This window comes from Siphateles boraxobius, unplaced genomic scaffold (genome assembly GCF_051911475.1).
Source record: "Siphateles boraxobius isolate OS27281-9 unplaced genomic scaffold, OSU_SipBor_1 130, whole genome shotgun sequence".
Taxonomy (NCBI): domain Eukaryota; kingdom Metazoa; phylum Chordata; class Actinopteri; order Cypriniformes; family Leuciscidae; genus Siphateles; species Siphateles boraxobius.
In genome coordinates this window covers 25,020,031-25,046,403 of record NW_027508734.1, presented here as the reverse complement: position 1 = coordinate 25,046,403, position 26,373 = coordinate 25,020,031, and the positions used below count along the sequence as shown (strand labels likewise).

At 37.6% G+C, this 26,373-nt stretch overlaps 1 protein-coding gene across 4 annotated transcripts in view; it reads right to left on the bottom strand.

Moving 5' to 3' along the window:
- Nucleotides 1-233: 233 nt before the first annotated feature.
- Nucleotides 234-26,373, bottom strand: part of zdhhc1 (zDHHC palmitoyltransferase 1) — a 50,672-nt gene continuing 24,532 nt past the window's right edge. For 2 of the 4 annotated variants that reach the window (XM_077228906.1, XM_077228909.1), the window contains exons 9-12: nt 23,198-23,286; nt 8,078-8,192; nt 7,825-7,927; nt 234-2,570 (exon numbers count right to left, since the gene is read on the bottom strand). In XM_077228906.1, the coding sequence (XP_077085021.1) occupies nt 2,020-2,570; nt 7,825-7,927; nt 8,078-8,192; nt 23,198-23,286 (858 nt within the window). In that variant the 3' untranslated portion in view covers nt 234-2,019. Of the gene's footprint in view, nt 2,571-7,824; nt 7,928-8,077; nt 8,193-23,197; nt 23,290-26,373 lie in introns of all 4 variants that reach the window. The other 2 variants (XM_077228905.1, XM_077228908.1) reach the window with 1 other exon arrangement.

Genomic DNA, 26,373 nt, shown 5'->3' with positions numbered 1-26,373 from the left:
GGGTTCTTTAAAATCAAGCCAAGGACCTTTAGGGTTCTATAGAACCTGAACCTAAAGAGAGACACTCTTATACTACAACAGGAGTAGGAAAAATAAGACCATGTGACTAACGTTGTGGCTATGGGTTTATTTCGAATGTATGGGCATTACTGAACTGTAGAACCATAAAAAAGAAATGCCCTCTTGAAAAAATGTCTACCGATTCAGGACACATAAAAACAGGACAACAACCATGCAAGGCTACATGTGCAGTTTTTATTGAGGAGTAGAAATTGAGGTCAAAAAGGTAAAAGGTAAAAGGTACAGGAATAACAATGATAATTTTCAGAATAGCATACCATCGTACTACTTCTGCAATATATATACTGCACATAATGTGCAAATTTTCCACATGCCTGGAATATCCAGATGATCTGCTAAATGTGCAAAACAGGGCAAAGTGTGTGGAATGCACTGTGGAATATAGCTACTCACTTGACCTTCCAGAAAACAGTACAAACTGTAATTTTTAACATCTCTTTGATCATACTTCTATTTCACATATTTAAATTGAATGTAGTAAACTAGAATTCTTTTCCAAACAAACATAGATTGAATTTGAGGTTCATTCGTTTTTTTATTGTCTTCATTGTAGAATGAGTCTTCAGGAATTATCATGATGAGGCTTCGGGTGTCCCGAGTTCAGGTTCCATCTCGTGGACCTTTCCCAATCCCAGTCCTCCCTTTCTCTCCTCCGCTATTATATACTATCTGATTGAAATAAAGGTTAAAAACTGCACACACACACACAAAAAAAAAAAAAAATTGGATTCAAATTTATGAAAATACATCACTTATTCTTTAAATTTGATATAATAATAATAAGTAAATAAATGAAAATAACAGATGATATTAAAACCATTGATAAATAACCATTGATAATTAAAGTATATAGGAAAAGTTAAAGAGATACGAATTTTATTTGTTTTAAATTAAGCAAAAACAAAAAGATGATATTGCCATCATTCAGCCACTCCCTGTACCCAAAACATTATGTACCAAGAATGTTTCCATTCACAGTTTGAACATTAATGTGTTTTGTTAAAGTGGGTTGTTTGATCAGCATTTGAGATGGGAGTGGATTACACTCATAAGGGCCGACATCATGTGGCACTGTTTTATATAAGACGTTAATTTAGAAAGTTACTAAAGCACTTGAGTAAGTACTAATGGTGTGATAACAGAAAACATTAATAACATTAAATTCAAATCCCACTAGAAGCACACTCTATAGTACATAACTCAAGTTCACTCAAACACAACTGGATCGGACTCAAACAACAAGACATATAAAAAGCTTATAAAAACAACAAAAAGGAAACTCAAAAATTAATAACAATAACAATAATAATAATAATAATAATAATTTAAAAATAAGGTAACAATGTACAAAAATTTACACATGGACTAAAAAGAAAATCAGTGGTCATGTATTTCATCATAGAAAACTAAAGAAACTTTGGCATTTAACATGTATGAATAAATAGTTAAAAATGGCAGCATGGCATAAAGTATTAAAAAAAAAAATTGTGCAATGCTGCAGCAAAGTCAGTGAAATATGATAAAAGGCTAAATAAATGTATATAGTGTATTGGTTTCCTCACAAGATTCATTAATATGTGAAGGCCCCTAATTCAAGGCTTCAATCCATAATCAACTTTTACCGCAAGTTCATGAATAAATATTTATATATGTGATTTTTATCATATTGCAATATTATTCAATATGAGGTGTTTAGCATGATCAAATGACACTGACCAATGACAACCAGCATAAGATGTTTAGTCCAGCAAAAGGTCAGACAACAAAATCCACATTGCTGACATTCAGTGGTGTTTGCATTGCATCAGATTCTGAGTGCTACATCAGTTTTCATGTGATCGTACCAAATAAGCCAGTTTTTTTTAATAGAAAAACAAGACCGACCAAGTGCTGATGAGTCCAGACTAGTAGTGATGCGTCTCTGCAATGTAGTAATCTCTACACCACCGGGGTTCCTAATCTGGAGCTGGGCTTTGTGTCCTCCATATTTCTCTTTTTACCTGTCTGTTTGCGTTTTGCCACACGGGGACTTTCCTCTGTGATAATGCCCTCTTGGGACATGGCAGGCTCCCCGCTTTCTCTACTCGTGAACACAGAAGGATTATAGGACACCATCTCAAACCTCTGCTCAGCAGCTTTACGAACTGCCGCTTTCCTCTTGGTCCTGGGCTGAGGGGAGGGTAAAGCTTGTCCTGCTGCTGAGGAAGGCAAAGCACACTGGAGAGAAGAGGAATAGCTAGTGGCAGAAACAGCAGCAGTAGTAGTAGCGCAGGTGGGGTTCGGAGCTCCGGCCAGGGCTGCGCTGCCAAGCCGTGCCATTGCTACAGGGATCTCCTCCAGAGATTCTGCGGAATCAGAATGATACTCAGCGGGGGGGCCAGCGGCTTGTACGGGTGCGAGAGGGGGGAAAGAGGCCCGCAGGGGAAATGCTGGGAAGGGTAAACGTTGACCAAAAGAAGAGGACACGGTGGCGGCAGCTACAGAGGACTCTATTTGTGTAAAGCACAGACACAGATCACAAAGGTAACTACTCACACACTGTTTCGCAAATATTCAACCACTTTGCTACACTAAGGGTGGGTGCACCAATAAGGATTAAAATTAAGCAAAGTTTACAGGTAATCAAGGATTTGTTGATCTGGGTTTTATTTTATTTTGCACCACTTCATTTTAAACAGATTAACCAATCAGGAATTAGAATTCAAACCAGTAATTAAAACTTTGTAAGCCCGTCTAGATCAGTCCAAAAACGGCATCAGATAGAGCAGGTGAAGGTCTCTGTGTGTTACTGTCTTTCCGCGTGGCAATGTAATTTGATTCTATTTAAGCTTTGATCTGACTCCATTTCATCACAACCTCGAATTTAGGTTAGATTGCCCATTGGTTATTGTTCACTATAATAGTTTACCAATACATTTGATTGTTCTATTTAACTTTTTACTTATATTTTGCCCGTTCATATTAGTAAGCTATGTAGCTCAGAAGTCCTCACGCCTTTTTAACGCGGGTCTCACAATAACAAGCTCGCCAGCTTTGGTCACCAAACAGAGGTAATTGCTATATACCTGAGATCGGTCGCATTCACACTTACACAATCAAAGATACTTTGGTATAGCCCCCGTGATTGCATACACTTGAAATTAAAGTAACGTTTACTTCAGTAGAGGTATGGCCACTACTACAGACTTTACTTGTCTTATAATAGTTTAGGATTGGCCGTGGTTTCCCACGTACAATTATCAAAAGTAACATTAAATTAAAACAAAACATGCACACTTGAATACGCAAAACTTGCGGTAACATACAAATCCGTTTAATCCACTTGGGAAAACTATTTCAGAGTCAGTGGGAATAAATCATATGTAACAATTTATTATGTCAGGTAAATGTACCATGCCAATTTCATAATCAGTTCAAAGATAATAAATACAAAACATCAAATACTAGATGTTTTTGTAAACAATAAAGAGAGAAGATGCGAACCTGACATTATAAAATACATGATGCGGAGTGCCTGCATACACTCCGCATCACGGGCTAATTTGAGTTACAAATCGCCATGAGCCTTCTTCAGCATCTCCCTAAATACTCAGACCAAGGCCTCTTTTTAAGAGTTCACAGTGGGAATTAATCACCCACTGTGCATTAATCACCGTCCCAGACTTACTGGGGACAAATTGATTTACATGGGGGCATACCCACAGCAGTTAACAAGATATCCCTAAACTCTCCACACCTTATTACCTTTTTGGTTTACTTATTTGGAAATGAGACCTTAGTACCAGTTCCCTGAGACAAATGATACCAAACATGTATAATACTGTATGATAATCGTTCATATTAAACCATATATATTTTTGGGTGAATTCAGGTAGGAATGGGTGAAGGCAGTGGCGGGCCGTGCATTTCACACCCAGGCCTTCAGTGAATTAATAACTTTTAATAGCGTGGCAGCGCACAGACTCTCTATAATTGTTGTGAAATTGCTGTTTTTATTTTGCACTGGCAGTTATAGGGTTAATGCGGTGAGTTCGGAAAAGGCCGGTAGAGAGAAACGAGCGAGTGAGTTCGGCGTGTGCGTTAGTGTAGGCTACAGTGGTTCTTGCGTTCCGATTATAAGTTCAGAAACGGTGCCTACCTTGTCAGACGTTACAATAGTTTGAATGTTGGAAAAAAAACATTTGATCATAAATTTACAAGAAATATTAAGAAGAAAATCCTATACACCACGGAAAAAACGGGGGCAAAAAAAAGCATTATATTCACCAAAACTACTGATTATGTTTTACAAAAAATCCATCCTAATGTCTTTCCTCAAAATGACTTCAATTACTCTGGTGTACAGGTTATCTGTGCGTTTCAGTCCCAACAACCTTTTCTATCGCCATCGAATAGAACAGAATGAATAGAGTTCCGTGACTCTGCGTCAGCTGGATAACTCTGAATAAGGGATTTTTTCCGGTGGTGTTGAACCTGCTGGGGGTTGAGGAGGGCAAGAAACATTAATTTGTGGATTGAAAAACTATTAAATCTACAGGGATGTATTTTAGTTTATGCAGTTCGCTACAAATGCGGTTAGCTAGCTCAGCCTCTGACTACCGTACGCGCTCTGACCATCCAATCAAAGGACGTGAAAATGCCGACGTTATTTTACGCCTGCTAGATGGCCCCGGTGCAGTCAAATCGAAATCTGATTGGCTGATTAAATCTGACTGATTATCAGATTGGTTAAAGCAACGGTTTCATTTCCATTCATTTTAAGCTACAGGCGCCCGCACTGTCGATTCTGAAGGCCTCAAGGCAGCTTTATTTTATCCTGGCAACACATGATGGCTGAAATATAATTGGATAAAAGCGCTGAAATAAAATATACAATACTGGAAGCAGTGCAACCAGGAGAAAAGCTGTGAGATTAAGAGAATGGACTATTGGGAATAATTTAATACTCATTCATGGAAAAAATATATTAAAGTGCAAGTCAGTGATTTTGTTAATGTTTAGACCAACAGAGAAGGCCTTGCTGGCCCTGACGGCCCACCATTGGGTGAAGGGAATGATGTGCAAATTGGGAGGTGATCAACTCAAGTGTGACCGTGTCTTGAATGGGAATGGTAATATAGCAAGAGTTCAAATGTTAATTTCCTTTGTTTTCTCAGACAGTAGCCCTCTCTTCCAGCTCTTCCAGTTTCTCCAGTCTTACGCCATTTACGATTCATTGTCTCTGCCATGATGGATTCACCATTGTAATTAAACAGAAACAATGTTAATATTATATTTCTTTCGTTACTGACCACCAGAAACTCTGTCTTTGACATAAGTAGCTCTTGCCGATAAAGGAAATAAACTTTATAAACTGCTACATAGAGAGACCATTAATAATAAAGCAAGCAATGAAAACATTGTGGCAGCATGAGCAGAATTAATAAGCCTAGAAATATATTTACAGTATCAATTAATGAAGTAATATGGCAGCATAACGTATGAAAAAACAGCCGAGATAAGAAAAAAAATCCTGTCATGAACTCGATAACAGGTGTAAGTTTATGGCCTGCCACGACCCTCTGCCGGCTCAATCTGCTTTATTTTTCATTTTCATTTGTAATAAACTCCTCTCTGAGACCTGACGACACACCTACTTTTTCTGTCTTTGTTCAATCAGCCACATATTTTAATTTGGGTGCACTTTATTTAAACCTCCTCTCCTGTAAATTTAAAGTTAATCCCTAATTGAGATTTAAAACTGAGTTTAAAGTTATGGAGCAACAGGATTAAAGTTTATATTTATAATTGTTTATAATATTTATAAATGTAAACCTGCTTATTTTTAAATAAGGTTTAAAGTTTGTAACCTTAATTTAATCTAGATTTAAGATTAATCCTTATTGGTGCAGCACCTCACCCCAAGCAGCTAAACTTGTGTGAAAAAAAACATCTTATGTGATGGAATTGGGCTTTCATAAATAATAAATAAAAAAAGGCTATAGTAAATCATAATCATGAAATTAAAATAACTTATGAGATAAAAAGTCATTATGATGATATAAACCATGATGATTCAATTATATACAATGACATAAGTTGAAATCAATGATTTGAATGATCATAATTTGACTATTTGTGAACTTTTCATGTGATAATTTAGCCTGGGAAAACCCTGACCAACTTCCGGCAAATTTGAGATTTGCTCTGCAAGTCCATCTGGCCAAGAGCCCATTCAAGCCCATTTCCAATTTTTCCAAATCTAGGCACCAATCACAAACATTGAGGCGGGCTTTACGCGATGATAGCGCAGCGACGTTGAAGCGTCATCTCCTTCAACGCTCTGATTGGTTTTAGGTCTATCCAATTGCGCCCAGAGGCATTTGAGCGACTTCCGTTGGTGACGCCCCTTTGGAAATGGGCATTGAATGAACCTTCCCTAGACCAACTCTCAGTTACAACTGAGAACGGTCTGGTGTTAACCAGGCTAGTGATAATTATAACTATTTGTCATAATGGTGACTTATCAAATAATGACCATCTTGGCTGTCATAATTTTTACTTTGTTGTTGTTTTTATGTAATTTTATGCCAATTATGTTTGCTTATTTGTTTTGTTTTTTACTTATTGGCTCAATTTCACAGACAGAGTTTAGATTAAGCCAGGATTAGACCTTTGTTCAAATAGGACATTTGAGTAGCTTTTATTAACCTGCCTTAGAAAAAAAAAATACTGATGTGCATCTTGAGACAAAACAATGGCACTGACATTTTAAGATATGATAGTTTAAGTTGCTTTCAGTTAAAACAGCTCAAACATGCATTTTAGTCTGGGACTAGGCTTAAGCCTTGTCTGTGAACCAGTGGAGTATGTCATAGTCATATTTATGCCTTAAGTCAATGCTGTTTATGTCATAATTATGATTTTTTTTTTCTTATGTGGCAGAACTAGGCTTCAATAAACACTAGAGCAAAAGGTACACAGGCCGTTTAAGACCACATAACAATTCAAACACTAAATACAACTGAACAATGCACTGGAAGCTAAAATAAAGTTATACATCAGGTAAAGACAACTGCTCTATTAGGAGGTTTCAACTTTCATTTTATAGTTTTATCTTCTTAGTACAATACTCCAGTCTAAAGCAAACAGGGTGTTATTCAATGATGCAGATCTACCACGCTATTTAATATTATAACATAGCAACGTTTGCCATAACATACTAATCTACTAAACCAGTGACACACTGTTAGGATTAGTCAATGCTGCAAATGTTGCAGCACTGTACATTTTACCTGTATTTGTGAATATAAGCATGTTACTATAAAATGTTAATATATAATTACTATAAAATGCTAATAACTAAAGGATATGTTTTATATATTAGCATTTTATAGTAATTATATATTAACATTTTATAGTAACATGTTTAGCTATATCTGTCCAGGTTAAACTTTCTCATACCTTCACGACTTTCACTATGTTTGACTCTCATCTCTATTCTGGCCTGTACTCCTCTGATCTTGGCATCGCATATTGCAGCACTTCTCATGTCCTAGGACGAATCACTTTGTTGTATTACTTATTTGGAGAGAACTGTTTGCTAAATGAATAAAAGTACACTATTGTTCAAAAGTTTAGGGTGAGTAAGATTTAAAAGTTTAAAGAAAACTTTAAAGAAATTAATACTTTTATCCAGCAAGGATGGTCGTTCAAAACAATGAGAAATTATATTCAACAGCTGATTGTGTATGTTTGTCTTACCCTGCTCAGCAGGAGTCATTGGCATGCCTCTGTTTGTCCTGGTGTCAATGGATCTGTCACCATTTACCTCAGCTGTAAGTTCAGGCACTTTCCTCTTTTTTTTCTAACAAAATAAATGAAACAGTTGTAGTACATATTGAGGCAGAAAAAGGTTACAACATCAGTAGAGTGTACAGGCCATTGGTTGTGTAATTAGACCCTGAAATTAATTTAAAATCGATTTTCTGTGTCTGGTGGTTGTGGCGTGTCCTACCTGTGTGTGTTTGTGCGGGTGAGATGATGCTTTGTGCTCGGTTAAGACAGCAGGGAGGAGCTCTTCTTCACCCATATGCTCAGACGAGCCTCTGACCCGGCCGTTGCCATAACTCCTGCAGAGAGACACGCATTACTCAAATCTTATGTACACAAACAAAACTTTTTACAGTGACTTTTATTACTTCAAATGTTATACCACAGACAATAGTCACTTTTCCACTGTCGGGCCGAACTGGTCTCTTTGCTTAAAGGGGCATTCGGCAACTATTTCAGCTCAATAAAACCATTTAGAAATCATTTGGATGGTTTAATAAACTGTTCTGGTGAGAATTGTGACTTTCCCCACTCTCCCCAACGTTCCTAGGCGGAAAACCAACCTTGCAACATGAGGATTAACGTCCCGGTTAGTTGGAAATAGGAAGTCTCGTGAGAAGCGAGAACGAGCGAGAAACACAAACTGCTTTATGGCAATTGAATATAAACACACACGCCGCCCTCAATGTGTATGATGTATTACCCACCTCGGTAGACATAGCTCCACACGATAAAGTTGGCCGGCTCCGATAATAACAAATGCACATGAGCAGCGGTAGAAAGGGGGAGAAGGGTGCCGCAAGTGAGTTTTGTTACGACATTGTTGTGAAATATACGCCTCACAGCTGTAGGGGGAGCTCGTTGAGAAAACATGCGACAACAAAAGTGAAACTCAGCGAAGAAATAGCTAGCGTTGCCACTTTAGTTCCCCTTTAACTGTTCCATTACGTGCTGATATGGTTTCATTTTCCACTTTGGGGCTGATAACAGCCTCTCTTTGGAATGTAATCACTAATCTATATAAATGAGTGGATTGTTCATTGCGTTCTAAACTGCCAGCAGGCGGTGAAGCCACCGGAAGTGTTTGAGCGGCCTACCGACAGAGGCATCAACACATCAACACACACACTGCAAATGTGGATACACACACCCGGAGCAGCAGGCAGCCTTGAGTGGCGCCCGGGGGTTAGGTGCCTTGCTCATGGACACCTCAGTCATATTCCTGCCGGTACTGGAATCGAACCAGCAACCTTTGGGTCACCAGTCCAACTCTGTTACCATTAGGCCATGACTGCCCCCATAGGACTCGAACCCACTATCTATGCGTCAGGTGTCTGTCACTCATCTTGTTGTGCCACTTGTGAGCTTACTAGGGAATACCAATATGGCAGCGCAGTGGCTTCCCTTTTTATGACGTTATGAGCAATCAAGTTCTCTAATAGATCAGTGAATGTAATACAAAAGCATCAGCCGTTGCCTTGGTAGTGCAACTGTTTTCTGATGATATGAGATGTAAATAGTGACTGCATTACAGAGGATGATCAGATATTTCTTTAAATTTTTTTATTCATTTGTGTTTACTTTGCTCAAATAGCACTTAACCAGCTACAGAGAAACTGGTAGGCAGGCAACAGACAAGTGATCAATCCTGAATGGCGAAGTCAACTTTTGGGTTACTAAACTTTTTTTAGTACCACCTTGGTTGAGGATCCAAGCGAGCCGTCCCAATACTAAAATGTGACGTGTAATCATTGCATATCACTGATTGGTCAGAGAGAATCGTCACTATCAGCGTCATTGGATTTGCAATACGAGACATCAAACCCGCTAACTTTAAATAGTCAGCAACAGCCACTGTAGATTTCATATGTCCACACAACTTTTTTAAATGATTTGCTTTAAATGACTGTCACTGTCACAAAAAGAAATTGCTTTATTGTGGTCAGTAGATGAGGTTGCGGCGCAACTATAACGATCAGTCTATAATCCCACCCACTTTGAAGCAGTACTAAACTGCAGTTGGAAAGCAAACCGAGCCAAAGTTAAGCGAGCCGAGTAGTGCAATGTAGTGGAAAAGCATCTTTACACGCATTCTAGCAGCACGTGTTGGGGGGCAATGATAAATGATTAAAATATCATTAAAAACCACGCTGTGGATTGTAAATAACACCCTGTGGATTGTAAATAACAATGATATATACTTTAAATAAAAGTGTAAGTAGTAAAAAAATACAAACGGGGCAGAAGATTTTAAGTTTAGAAACATTTTGAGTACCCCCTCCCTTGCCTCACAGTGCTTTGGTCCACTGCCTGCTTTCCCCGTTAACAGTGTTGCCAAGTCTGCGGTTTTCCCGCGTAATTGGGCTACATTTACAATGTTTCAAGTCCACGGGTTGAAGCGACACCAAAACACGATATTATTTACCCCCCGGAATATTTTTTTTTACCAGGGAAACCCAGCCAAAAAAAAGAAAAAAAAAAGAAAAAAGGAAATTTCCCCCCAGAAAGCGATTGGGATAGTTTTGCGTAGCAATTGGGCGGGTTTTGTTGTGGAAATCTGACAACCCTGCCCCTTTACCACACCTATACAAAGTAGTCCTCCAATAAATAGGCTGTCTTGGCTGTTTTATTCCCTTTAAACCTAGGATGAACTGATTCTTTTCTCTTTATTAGTCATGATATAAAAATTGATAACCAATGTCTTTATTTCATGAGTCCACTATGTTAGCGATTATAACGGCGATAAGACTTGTGAATGTGTGAACTGATATTACAACAACATTTATTTATAAAGCACATTTAAACACAATATAGGTTGATACAAAGTGCAGTACATAGTACAAAGCAGGTCTACAATATAAAAAACAACAACTACAGGTTTCCAAAAGCTAAAGAATGAAAATGTGTTTTAGGAGTAGATTTCAAAATGTCCAATGCAGGAGCAGACCTCACATGATAATGGAGACCATTCCAAAGTTTGGGCCAAGCCACAGAAATGGCCCGATCAACCTTTGATTTGTAGCGACACCGTGACGCATTTAAGAGCAAATCATTGGACGATCTGAGTGCCCTAGCAGGACAGTATGGCACAATAGGATCACTAATATACCTTGTTGCACGGCCAGACAATGCCTTATATACAAACATAAGGATCTTAAAATCAAATTTAATGGGAAGCCAGTGAAGGAATGATAAAACAGGAGAAATATGATCCCTCTTTTTAGACCCAGTCAAAAGTCTTGCAGCACTATTTTGAACAACCTGCAATCGAGATAGTGAAGATTGAGGGAGACCAGAATAAAGAGAGTTGCAAAAATCGAATCATGATGTTACAAATGCATGAATCACAACTTCTAGATCTTTGCTTGAAAAAAGGTTTTTCAACTTTGCAATAGATCTTAAATGGAAAAAGCTTCCTCTAATAACAGCACTAATTTGCTTATCAAAAATTTGTGAAGAGTCAAAGATCACTCCAAGGTTTTTAATTGCACACATTTGTTGACAGAGGACCTAACTGGGCTTTCAGAGCAGGAGAGAAATTTGCAGGACAACCCAAAATTAAAACTTCTGTTTTATCCTCATTTAGCTGCAGGAAATTATTTGTCATCCACCTCTTGATATCATTTACACATTCTAATAACACAACAAATGAAGCAGTGGTGTCAAGCCTTACTGGAAGGTAAACTGCAAATCGTCTGCATAACAGTGATATGAAATGTTGTACTTCTGAAAAGTGAGGGCCAAGGGGAGCATATAAAGGGAAAACAATAAAGGTCCCAAGATGGATCCCTGGGGCACACCATACAAAACAGGCGCAGACGATGAGGAACAATTTCCTAAATTTACAGAAAGTGTCATTTTTTCGAGGTAGGAAGCAAACCATTGTAATACAGTGCCCTTGACACCTACCATGGATTCTAGCCGTTCAAGAAGAATGTTGTGGTCAATGGCATCAAATGCAGCGCTCAGATCCAACAAAACCAGCACAACACAAGAGCCTGAATCCAGAGCAAACAAGATATCATTTGTAACCCTCAACAGAGCTGACTCAGTGCTATGTAATGATGTAAAACCAGATTGGAACATGTCCAAAATAAAATAATCCAAATAAGACTAGAGCTGTGAGAAAACTACTTTCTCTAAAAGCTTAGAGATGAAACGTAATTTAGAGATTGGTCAATAGTTACTGCACATTTCTGTATCAAGTTGAGGTTTGTTCAACATAAGTTGCACAATTGCATGTTTAAAACAAGCTGGAACAACACCTTTGGCTAAAGAGCTGTTTATGATAGTGGTTACCATAGGACTAACAGTAGAAAAAACATCCTTAAAAAGGTGAGCCGGGATAATATCTAACTTAGAATCAGAACACTTCATAGAGATTACATCAGCTAACTGAGTTGGATAGACAGGTTGAAAGTTAGACAAACAACTCACAGGACAAGGCAGTTGCAAGTGACATGGTACAGAAGAAACAATGGAGCATCTAATATCATTAATTTTTTGAGTAAAATGTTTTAAGAAATCTTCACAAAGCTCTAAAGAGGCCTCAGATAAAATATTCGTAGTCGGGTTTAGAGTCAATCGTATCAAACAGGACTTTTGGCCACTTTGCGTTGTCAAATTAATTGAGAAAATAAATTAGATTTTGCCTTCTTTACAGCTGTTTGATAGTTGAACAGACTTGATTTTAAAAATGTCAAATGAAACCTGTAGCCTATTTTTTCCCAACATTCGCTACTTTTCGACACTCTTGTCTGAGAGCGCGGGTGACATCATTTAACCACGGCTGGGCAGCAACCTTCGTCTTTTTAAACTTTAGTTGAGCAACAGCTTCCAGAAATATAGAGGATGCTTTATAAAATATCTCAGTCAATCATTCAGTATCTGTTTCGTTCAGAAAATTATTATTAAAACGATGAAGAAAAAATCAGAAAACAAATTTGCAGTGTTAGAGTGAATATTTCGAGAGAGACATGGGGCCCTATCTTGCACCCAGCGCAATTGACTTTGTACACACACGCATGTATCATTCGTATTTTGCACCCGCGCAAAGCAGACTTTTTCCTCCACAGACGCACGCCGGCAAACTAGGAAATGAACTTGCGCTCCCTGGGCGGTTCAGCGCAAAAAAGGAGGCGTGTTCCGGCGCAAACAATCCCTGGTGCTATTTTGCAGTTCCAGAAAACAATTGTGCCACTGACCAGAAAAAAACTAGTCTAAAGTCAGTGGCGCGTTGCGCGTACATTCAGATGCTATTTTAAGAGTGCATGCTTGGCCATAATACAGAGTGTGAACAACGCGCATACACTGTAGATGATTCTCTTATCTACACAGATGCATTTTCCTTTTTGCAAATGATACATTATTATAAGGAACAATATTAAAACACGTGGGAAATCATTGTTGTGTCCATGACGATGGGAAAAATAGGCATAAAGCTTACACATTTACCCAAATTATTATATGCATGTTTAACCAAAGCTAATTTGGGTGGGTTTGTCCCATCCCCAATGTCACTTCTCTTTCTTTTACGGCCCTGACGAGAACATCGATCTCCTCGGCTGAGAACCGATTCTGAAGCGCGCCTGGTAAATGCGCCGTTATAATAGTATTGCACCATGGAACAAGCGCACCTCGTTCATCATGCTCTTAAAGTCAATGTGATATAAAGCTTATTGGTTTGTTTCCCGTTATGCCCAAACCACACCTATGAATAATGAAGCTACTTCAGACCAACCCCTTTTAGATTTGCGTCGAGCGCAAGAGTCATTTATCCCGCCGCTTAAATAGCAACAGTGCCGAGATCCACCCACAAAGTTACTTGCGCTTTGCGCTTGACACTTGCGTTTTAGATCGTTAAAATAGGGCCCATGAAGTATGAGAGCAAATAAAAGACGGGAGAATGCACAAAGATTCACACAAAATAGGATAATGGTCAGACACACATGCATCAATAACCTCCAGATTTGATATCGAAAAACCACGAGACAGTACCAAATCTAGTGTGTGACCCAGATTGTGAGTTGGACCGCATACAGATTGTACAAAGTTCAAAAACTCTTTGACCAACGGTTTAGAAGGGCAGCCGAGATGAATGTTAAAATCCCCAAGAATCAATAGTCTATCAGCCCGAGTCACCAGATCAGAGAGAATATCAGAAAATTGTTGAATAAAATCCTTATTGCATTTAGGGGGTCTGTAAATCAGAGCACATAGCATTGGACCATTTAAATCAACCTTCAATAACTAGACTTCAAAACTGGAAAAGGTGTCCATAGTAGGGATGCACCAATCCGAAACTCAGCATTGGTATCGGCTCCGATACTGCCATTTTTTGCCGGATCGGGTATCGGTCAGAGGAGGCCGATCTAAATCCGATATTGTGAGCATACTATTCTGTGTTATTGTTAAGCCCCACAAAAACATTATAAAGCACCATACAGTTTTCGTGTACTATATTACAAGTGTTCTGAAGCCATTATAGTATAATGTGAGATAGAAATGAACATTTAAGTCATTAAATTCAAGATCACATGAACTTTTCCCTCCGCTGCGGCTGTCAATCATTCTTCATTCAGCATTCAAACAGCGCGTCGCGTTCGGTTACGACAGTCAACTCGATGAAACCCTCTCCAAGATGATTCAATGTTACTATTATTATACTCGATCTGTAGATAAAGGTCTATGGTTTTGCATAAAACAACTTTATCTTGCTGGACTTTATTGCTGTAACTTAATCATGTTACTTAACTCTACCGGGTGTCTGTTAGATCACAACACTAGACTAGAGTCAGCTGCACTATAATTGTTCTTCACGTGCACAGTAACTGAAATTTAAAACTGTTAAAAGAAAAGGCTCAAACTATTGCATAGATAGATAGTGTATAATACACTACGCATCAATATGTCTTTCGTTTTTTAGCTTTGAACTTTTCAATGCGGACTCGACGCACTGCGCGCTGTGACTCCATGTTGCTTCAAGCGCATCATTCTGCGCATAAGCGCTTTGTGCCGCACTGTATTGCAGCCTTTCATATCATAATACAGTGACGCAATGACAGACTATTAACCTTTCTTGTTCTGTTCCATCTATCATATGTTGCAGCCTCATTAAACAGCTGTGCTATACATTTAAAACATGTCTCAATTGTATAGTAGCTTATAGCTATATATAAAATAATATATTTTTGTTATCTTGTTTTTCAAGAATGTATTTTAAAACAATACAAAGAGCAATGTGTATGGAAGTAAAATAATGCCAAATGTTTTTGAAACAAAAAGCCTGTTGAATCGTACTACTTGAAAAAAATCTGCATTGCATTAACCCTGCTTGTATTTTAATCCATTGTATTTTTAGGGCTTGCATTTTTATGGGCTGAAATTTAGCATGGTTGAATATTTAAGCTGTGAATATTTAAATTCAAAACATTTCAAACACATTTTCATTAGTAAAATTTCAATAATCCATATTCACCTTTCATATTTCACTTCCAAAATATTCAAACTGATTAAAAATACAACCTATAATATTCAACAGGCGGTTTTTGGTCCATTTTATTTCGCTTTGCAAATTCGCTTCCACAAATTCAGTGGTTCAAATTCGACAGTAAATTCAACGTTGACATCGAGGAACTGCAGAAAAAGCAGTAGATTACCGACCATAATCTCCATCTGCTGTTAGTCGATCTCACCAGCAGGGGGTGCAAGCGTGTGTTGTTGACGAAGACCAGAGCAACAGTTAGAGCAACAGTTAGAGCCATTCATTCATAAAAAATAATTTACAACTATGTAAGTGTATCTGTGATTATTATGTTTTATGTGAAATTCAGTGTCTTCACGATTACTTTTCCTGTGTAGCCTACATGCATCTCTACCGTAAACGAGATTATAATGTTATTCCCCCGATGCGGATGTATACAGATCCAATGTTACATTTGAGTTTGACATATCTATTGGTTGTTTAGTTGCCTCTCAACCTTATATTGCGGCGATTGTGCTGCATGCAGTAGGCTACTAGGGTTTCCCTCAATACGTCAGGATTCCTCTGCTGGACATATAAAAAACGCTTAATGTAGCTTAATGGACTAATACAGTGATATAAAAGACCAAACTCGCAGGCAAGCAGAAGGACTCAGAATATGAACTTAACGCGCAAAGTTTAAAGGGGAAATGAAGCAGTCAGTCAAGTTTACATGATTTAAAAGATGGATTTCCACTATAATCCAAAATTATCTAAGAAACATGACAAATGTTAACATATAAAAGAAACACCGTTATATCTTTCGTGGCAAGGGCGCCGCCATTGTGCAGTATTATAACCGGTGACGTCACGGGGTGGGTTTGCTCTGTGCTGAGTTGCGAGTTCAGTAAAATACAGTGAAAGATGCATGTAAGCTGGTCGAACCAGCAAACAACTAACGTTAGGTACAGTCATTGTTAGCTAACAGCTGTAAGCATGAACTAGCTAACGCTAACTTAGTGTTTAGCTAGTGAACTTTATTAGTACTGAGAAAAAGACGACGTGTAACGTAAACAAACTGCACATGGAAACATTGTTCGCGATGTCTGCCATCATATTCCTGTCTCTTGTCAACACCATGGTTGCAATACATGATCAAGATCAGCGTCTTGACAGCAGATGGATCGTGCTATCGTGGCGTAATAATCTGTTTGGTTGTAATTTACTTACCTGAATGAAATGAAATCGAATGTATCGTCCTGTGGAATCATTCATTCACAGACAGCATACAAAGATGTTCAATTAATAAAGATCTTCATCGCTGGCAAACAATATAGATTTGCAGATTTGCTTTCACTAGAATTTACTTTCCACGGCCACTTCATCCAACACTCTTGATGTTCTTAAATCTTCCTGTTACGACTCTGAGTCGAGTGTGAATTGAAAGCGCTTCAGTGATTCAGTGCGTGCAGGAAACCCAACAGATCATTCAAACTGTATTATTGTCATTTTTGTTTTATTTTTCCATGTTTGTATGTGTTGCTTTAATGATTTGTAATGTTTAATAAAAAAAATAAAAAATAAAAAAAAAAGATCATTCAAACTGATTCGCGAACCGATATAGACAGATCTCCCAAATCTCGTTATATGCAGAGCCATACAAGTTATGGTGTATTAGGTGTAGCTCATACCTGTCAACAACACTACCGTTTTCCCCGGGAGTCTCACGTATTTCACATCCATCTCCCGCCCCCTTCCCGTTTTGTTTCTCCTGTGAAACTCCCGTAATTTGTATAGCCCAAATCTCGTTATATTGGGGATGCAAACGGCGCACTTTATTTTAATGCAAATATGTTGTTAAATGTTTAGTTTTCCAAGCGCGCTGTATCTTTTTTTGGGCATGATGAGCGATGCTCAATTTACAAATGAATCACTCTTTTTTTTTCGATTATGTTCAAAGACTTCATCAAACATGTTGGCAGTTGTCTAAATCGGTTCACGAATCAGTTTGAATGATCTGTTCGGTTTCCTGCACGCACTGAATCACTGAAGTGCTTTCAATTCACACTCGACTCGGAGTCGTAACAGGAAGATTCGTATGCTGTCTGTGAATGAATGATTCCACAGGACGATACATTCGATTTCATTTCATTCAGGTAAGTAAATTACAACCAAACAGATTATTACGCCACGATAGCACGATCCATCTGCTGTCAAGACGCTGATCTTGACCATGTATTGCAACCATGGTGTTGATAAGAGACAGGAATATGATGGCACACAACAATGTTTCCATGTGCAGTTTGTTAACGTTAGACGTCGTCTTTTTGTATGGTAATAAAGTTCACTAGCTAAACACTAATTTAGCGTTAGCTAGTTCATGCTTACACCTGTTGGCTAACAATGACTGTACCTAACGTTAGTTGTTTGCTGGTTCGACCAGCTTACATGCATCTTTCACTGTATTTTACTCAACTCAGCACAGAGCAAACCCACCCCGTGACGTCACCGGTTATAATACTGCACAATGGCGGCACCCTTGCCACGAAAGATATAACTGTGTTTCTTTTATATGTTAACATTTTTCATGTTTCTTATATAATTTTTGATTATAGTGGAAATCCATCTTGTAAATCATGTAAACTTGACTGATTGCTTCATTTCCCCTTTAAAGCTGAGCGTTTCTCGGTGATACTGGCATAAATTGGCTTGACATTGGACATTCGCACATTTAGGGACGTCTCTAAAGTTACATACGACATTGGTATACACGTTTCTAACTTCAATAGCATTTGAAGAGAACGACTTGCAGTCATAAAACCAAATGTAAAGTGTTCATGTAGGTGATGTCAGGCATAATGCGCAATTTATTCAAATAAATTGAAGTTAGAAACGTTTAGGCCTATAGGACTACCAATGTTACTTTAGAGACGGTCCCTAAATGTGCGAATGTGCAAAGCGACTTAAGTTACAGTTAAACTAACAATATAGGACAACAATATGAAAGTGCTATGACCCTTCCCAGATTATTCATGTATGTAGGAATATTAAAATGCATGTACTGTAGGCATACTTCCCCAATAAGGTGCGAGTTTGGTCTTTTATATCTAAACCTAACTGCATTAGTCCATTATGCTACGTTATGCGTTCTGTCCTGATGGAAGGGGAATCCTTGGGCATGATGAGATATTGAGGGAAACCAATTATAATCCCGTTCATGGTAGAAAAAGTTTATAACATGTAAGGCTACACAGGGAAAGTAACAATGAAGTTAATGAATGAAACATAAAAAACAGCTTTTGTGCCTTTATCATCTTTTCCGCATATATACTGACCCAGATAATCATCACAAAAAACTTAATGCATGCTCAATTGTTGTAAATGAGTTTTCATGAATGAATGGCTTGCTCTAAATGTTGTTCGGTCTTCGTCAACAACACGCGCTTGCACTGGTGAGGTCGACTAACAGCAGATGGAGATTATGCTCGGTAATCTACTGCGTTTCCTGCAGTTCCTCGATGTCAACGTTGAATTTACTGTCGAATTTGAACCACTGAATTTGTGGAAGTGAATTTGCAAAGCGAAATAAAATGCACCGAAAACCGACCGTTGAATATTATTTATAGGTTGTATTTTTAATCAGTTTGAATATTTTGGAAGTGAAATATGAAAGGTGAATATGGATTATTGAAATTTTACTAATGAAAATGTGTTTGAAATGTTTTAAATTAAAATATTCACAGCTTAAATATTCAACCATGCTAAATTTCAGCCCCTTAAAAATGCAAACCCTAAAAATACAATGCATTAAAATACAAGCAGGGTTAATGCAATGCATATTTCTTTCAAGTAGTACGATTCAACAGGCTTTTTGTTTCAAAAATATTTGGCATTATTTTACTTCCATAAATGTGTAACATTTTACCAGATTTAGTGTTACACTTATTGTCTCAGTTTTTTTCACTAAATGTTTAGATTTTATGCAATTATTGTGGACTAATGATTTTTCTAGACTAAATTTTACTGCTGAATTATCCACTAATCTAGTTTATAATAGCATTTTTGTCATAGATTATGATCATATATTTTTTGGATTTGTTTTTCTTTATAATGAAGTTGTCTGTATTAAGTAGATTGTATTTAACACACAAAAGAGTGATTATCAGTTCAACACACAGAGTTATATCAATTGGACTTGATTTAAAAAAAAAAACTGTTGGTATCAGATCGGCATCGGTAGATACTCAGAATTTTTGGTATTGGATCGGATCGATTCTGAAAAAAGTGGTATCGGTGCATCCCTAGTCCATAGGCACAGACTTGCATTTGTAACAGTTTTTTGCAAAGTTGTTGCAACTCCACCACCATGTCCAGAGGCCCATGGAGAACTGAAAAAAGCACAGTCAGGAGGAGCAATCTCAGCAAGAGGCATCAAGTCACCCTGTTTTAACCAGGTCTCAGTCACAAATAAAAAGTCTAAGAAGTGAGATGTAAACAAGTCATTTAAAATAAAAGATTTATTCGATATTGACCTTGCATTCACTAAGGCCATCTTTACAGTAGCAGGGCAAGCAGACTGCCGAGAACTGAGAGGTGAGTGTGTGAACAAACTAATGTTTCCAAGATTAACACTATGACTCTTACCATTTGACCCGATGGAAGAGCGGCGATGTGGCGACCAGATGACAGGGATGTAATCATTATCATGAGACACAGTGGTCCTCACAAAGGGGTCACGGTGAGATCCACCATGAATGTACCTGTGGCGGCGTGTAATTCCCAATGCAGCACAGCCGCTGTATATTCCGCCGGAGAGACTGCAGAACGAATTTAGTCTCTGTAAGTCCACCGAAGAGTATTTAAGCACCATATTTGGAGAATTGTCCACACCGGGATAGAAAAACAGACCCCACTTTGAAGAACAGACCAAAGAACTCCAGGACACCAGTGTGCAAATGATATAAAACCACATTTCAATCCGGGTTTACTCCTCCACATTCAAATTCACCAAACGAGTCTCAATAGATCCACGCATTCAGATCCTCTGACTCATTCAACCATTGCAAGCGATGAAAGAATACCCAACAATAATCAGGTGAGATCTCCTTGATCAAAGGGCATAAAATATCCTCTAAATAGGCTAAATTTTAAAAGAAATAAAACCAGAGAGAAGCGGCAGCCAAACACGCCAGCGTTTGCTCGGACCGGCAGGAACCGGATGCGGTAGTTCAATATTAGGTGATATCAAGAGAACTGAGAGGTGAGTGTGTGAACAAACTAATGTTTCCAAGATTAACACTATGACTCTTACCATTTGACCCGATGGAAGAGCGGCGATGTGGCGACCAGATGACAGGGATGTAATCATTATCATGAGACACAGTGGTCCTCACAAAGGGGTCACGGTGAGATCCACCATGAATGTACCTGTGGCGGCGTGTAATTCCCAATGCAGCACAGCCGCTGTATATTCCGCCGGAGAGACTGCAGAACGAATTTAGTCTCTGTAAGTCCACCGAAGAGTATTTAAGCACCATATTTGGAGAATTGTCCACACCGGGATAGAAAAACAGACCCCACTTTGAAGAACAGACCAAAGAACTCCAGGACACCAGTGTGCAAATGATATAAAACCACATTTCAATCCGGGTTTACTCCTCCACATTCAAATTCACCAAACGAGTCTCAATAGATCCACGCATTCAGATCCTCTGACTCATTCAACCATTGCAAGCGATGAAAGAATACCCAACAATAATCAGGTGAGATCTCCTTGATCAAAGGGCATAAAATATCCTCTAAATAGGCTAAATTTTAAAAGAAATAAAACCAGAGAGAAGCGGCAGCCAAACACGCCAGCGTTTGCTCGGACCGGCAGGAACCGGATGCGGTAGTTCAATATTAGGCTAATATTGTAGATATTTGTGTTGGGTTTTGCTCCTGACGCAAAGTGGCAGATCAGAGTACTTGCTGCAGTTGATTATCTAAGTAAGAGACGCCCTGTTCCAGACGAAACTTAAAATACTATGTGAAGGACGCAAGATAATTATAAGTAAGGATTTTTCATGTGTACGCATATCCTTACAAGTACAATTTTGGCTGTATTATTTGTGTCCCTTTTAAAACTTGCTCTCGATAATTTTTTTGTTTATCGTCCCCCCTACTGTTAGATGAAATGTACACCCATGCAGCTCTATGTCATTGTTCCTGCTACCTGTTCAGACACTCCAGCTAACAAGAAGGTTTGAGCATCAGAATAGATATATCAATAACTTCATGGCTCAGGAGCACCATTAAATGTCCAACAGTAATATTTTATAATATTTACAGTTACAGCTCTGAGCTGTTTTAGCTATATTCAGACTTTTTTTAACAGACGGTTAGTCTCAATTGTTACTGAATAGAAATTACAATTTATCTGTGAAGCCTTTAATGTATAACAACCTGGAATTTACAATGTCATGGGAAACAATTTTGCCACTATGACAACAATGTTATTAGCATTATGAAATACTGTTATTGGTGACTGTTTCTTATTACGCAATATGACACAGAGTAACTGCTTCTGCAGAACTGGTCCTGTTAGTAGCCTGAGAAGTTTAATATCTAACAAACACTCAGTTTACAGAGCTTTCTCAATTAAACAAAAAGTTTAGCAAAATAAGGATTATTGTAAAGAGCATACTGATGTACAAGGAGCTAATGGATTGGTCCATCCAGATATAAAGAACAAATGAGTAACTTCTTTAATCTGCAACTGATGCTATAGCTCACATTTAAACTGCTCCACAAAAGCATTAATATCCTTCATTCCCTTCCAGAGTTCTCAGAAGAATGACATGATACCATAATTGGCCAATAAACTAAATTAGATTATTTCTATTTTCACTGTTAAAGGAATCAATCATCCCCTTAAGCCTATTAGAACAAAATGTGCAGAGTAATGTCGATTTGGCTGGACTGTAGAAATTAATGCAGGCAAAGCTAAAGGGGATAGAAAGCCAAGTCTTGTGTGAACGAGAGACTGTTTTTCTATTCAAATATTTCTTCACTGTGTTTAGCTAAGTCAGTGACATTTACTCACTTGGTTTCACAAAGAGCTGTTTGGACACATTTTAACACCTGTCTCATAATATACACATCTGTTCAAAAGTTTGGAAGCTCTTTTTTGAAAGAAGTCTCTTATGCTCACCAATGCTGTATTTATTTGATCAAAAATACAGTAAAAACAGTAATGTTGTGAAATAGTATTTCAATAATTACAATAAAAATAACTTTTTAATTTGTAATTTACTCATTCTAATATAATGATTCAGTGATCAAGTAACATATAATCTTATTATCATAGTTGTAAATGATTGTGCAGTTTAATTTATCGAAACCGTGATACATTTTTTTATGATTCTGTTGATTAGAAAGTTCAAAAGAACAGCATTTACTGTATTTGTAAGACTTTTTTTTTGTAAATGTAAACTTAATTGTTGTTAAAGTCTTTACTGTCATTTTTGATCAACTGAATGTGTTCTTTCTGGATAAAAGCATTAATTTAAGCAAATAAATACTTTAATTAAACACCATATGGAAGCACTTTAAAAAATACATCAAATAAAATTGATCCTAAACTTTTGAATGGTAGTGTACGTGACATTAGCTCTTAGTCACTGCCACTGGCCATGTCATTAGTTTTATTTTGGTGTACTATTAAATGCAATTAAAGTAAAGCATCACAGTCTCACCATCTGAACTCAGAGTATTTCACAAAGCTAGATTTTTAGGATTAACTTTTAGGTGATATTTTTAAGTAAGTTATCACATTCTATTAATCTAGCTGGCAAAACTTACGCTGTTCTTTCTTGAGGACCCATGGCGGTTGGATCATGTACCTCCATCTCAGGGTTTGTGTAGCCGAGCGTCCCACCATAACTGACCTGCTGCTGCAGCAAAACAATGATGGAAATAAAATCATGATGACAGAGACTTAGAAATCAGGCATAGAGACAGAGATACAATACTATTGCTTTGACTATGAGCAGTTGTCGTGCATGAAACGTTAGTTGGTACACTGAAAAAGCATCATATGATTAAGATCCACATTATAATGTGACGCACAACCTTGAGGAAAAAAAAGGATGAACCCCATTTACCCATATTTGCTCAAACTAGCTGAATCTAATGCCACCTTTTTTATCGGATGATTTTTTTATTTTTTTTTATTTTGAGAGCAGGAGTGTAGAATCTAAGAGTTTGTGTGTGCAAGTTTGTGTGTCTTATGTGTGCTTGTGTGTGTGGCAACATGTATATGACTACAGAACTGGCGGCCCTGCCCAACACAACAATTTACATAAGGAGCCACAGCAAACAGTTCTTAAGGAACAGTGAAGTCACATGCACACTTCTCAGTTAAGGCTGAGGTCAACTTACATAACCCTTCTGGAAAAGCACACATACTACAAACCCAGCCTGTTTAGGTACAAGATTCTTGCAAAATGGCATACAGAATTGTAAAAAGCTAATATTGTTTGTTACATAGCCTACTTAGTTGGCAAGTTTCCTTTTTTTTTTACAGTAAAAACAGTAATACAGTGAAATATTATCACAATAACAAAAAACTGTTTCTAATTTGAATATATTTACAAATGTAATTTATTCCTGTAATGCAAAGCTCTATTTACAGAACCATTAGTTTTCAGTGTCACGTGATCCTTCAGACATCATTCTAATTTGCTGATTCAGTGTTCAAGTAACATTTATTCTCATTATAAATTATTATAAATAAGAATAAAAAGTTCAAAAGAACATTTATTTAAAATATTTATTTACTGACATATTTACTGTCACTATTGATAAGTTTAATGCATCATTGAATAAAAATGTAACTTTTGAATGGTAGTGTACATGCATAAAATAAAATTATTGGTAAAAACATTTTACGTCCCACTTTATATTAATTGGCTTTAAGTACTATACTTACATTGAAATTAATAATTTGATACAATGGACTTATTTTGTACATACATGTTTTTACATTGTACTAATATTTTGAAAATTCCTAAACTTAATTACAGCTGTAATTTATGTAATTACATTTGTAATTACACTGTTGACCCTTCCCTTATACCTTAACCTTCCCTTAAACCGACCCATTACACCAACCTGTCCCTAACCTTACCCGTATCACACCTCAATAGCAGAAAAAGTGTTTTACAAAAAAACATGAACAGAATAAGTACATATGTACTTACATTGAAAAATAAGTACATATTACTTAAAGCCACTTAATATAAAGTGGGACCAAATTTTACAATAAGGTTTCATTAGTTATTGCACTGAAGTAACATGAACAAACAATGAACCGCTGTATTTTTATTTATTAATGTTAACAAGATTAACAAATACAGTAAAAAATGACTTGCTCATAGTTAGTTAATGTTAGTTAAAAAACTTTACCAAAATTACCAAATTAATAATAAAGTATTTTAAAAAATAAATCACAATTAATCAAGCCCCTGAAGCAGTATATGAATTGTAATATCACCATGTTCCTGTCATGCCTGCCTACAGTGTTATATTCAAAGTGCTATAGTGCTAATGTCTATCAAGGCAGAGTCAAACTGTCCTCAGAACACACATCATGCGCTCTGTGGCAGGAAGTGAACTCATGGTGTGCGTTCATTTCCTATAGTTCAGTGTGAGCTCAATGTGCCCCTGTGAGGATTTGGCAGTAGCATGGTGGAGTAGTTTTCCTGGGAATGTGTTAATTGCTCTGAGAAGCAACTGTGCAGATGATTTCGTCCCCGCAGTAGGTTGTTTTAACAACCTAGTTGTTACAACAATTAGGTTGCCATGAGGCTTTCATTGTAGGCTTTCAACAATTAGGTTGCCATGAGCTATCCAGCCTTATGATTACATATGTGGGAAACGCAACTTTTTTCAGAATTCAAATACAGTACACAAGCCTACATAGGGAATATGACAGATTTGAGAACAGATATTTGTTAATTCAAAGGCTCAAAAAACTGAATCACTATGGAATGTTGTTTAGGGAGTGTGGAGTCGAGGCAATATCTTAATACATGTACTAACGTTACCGTTTAAAAGTTTGGGGTCAGTAAGATTTTTATTGTTTTAGAAAGAAGTCTCTTAAGCCCCTTTCACACTGAGAATCCGGAAAATACACGAATAAAGTGACCCGGGATTTGACCCGGGTTCGTTTGATTTTGGTTCATTCACACTGGCAGTGATTTTCCGGAATCAGAGAGTGCGTTCACACACAACCAGTAAAGATATGTGACATCGATGTGACATGTAATGTCTCAGCAGCATCTATAGTTTGCTTATGAGCTGAGATTTCTCTCTCAAGAAACCACGCTTGTGCATTTTTTTCTCTGATTCGATCGTAAACTAGCGCATTACGTACCGTTTCACTAGCCCGCTATCATTTCACTTCAGCGTAGGGGTGTCCATGGTCAACCGATTAACCGTTAAAAATTGCGTAACCGAGTGAAACATTTTCCTCGGTTTAGTGGCGTCAATGGCGTGCATTGAATTTAGTTGTAATACATTTTTGCACCACCAGAGCGCTCCCAGACATTTGAATTGTCCACAAGAAGTTCACTTTTCATAATTTTAAGGCCGTAAATAGGCTTTAATTTCTCAAATAGTGTAATGTCTTAATTTTTGTTTGAATAGGTCTTAAATTAAGGAAAGACGAGGTGTATTCACCTTGCTGAGGGGGATGTGATCAAAGCCTGGAGTGGAGCGAAAGCACGTTCCTCTCTCCACTCTAGCATTCTGTAATCACTTCGCTAACAGTCCACTCCTGGTTTTCAATTCCCGCTCACAGAAAAAAACGTACATGTAAAAAGACTGCTTACAAGTAAACATTTTTTTAATAGTTGGTTGGGATGAGTAGCCTAATTAATTGGAATATCAAATAGGTTGTGCGATTATTTAAAAAAAATCTCCATCTCCATGTTTTCGGTGCTGTAATGTAGCCTGGGTTGCGCTGCCAATAACCT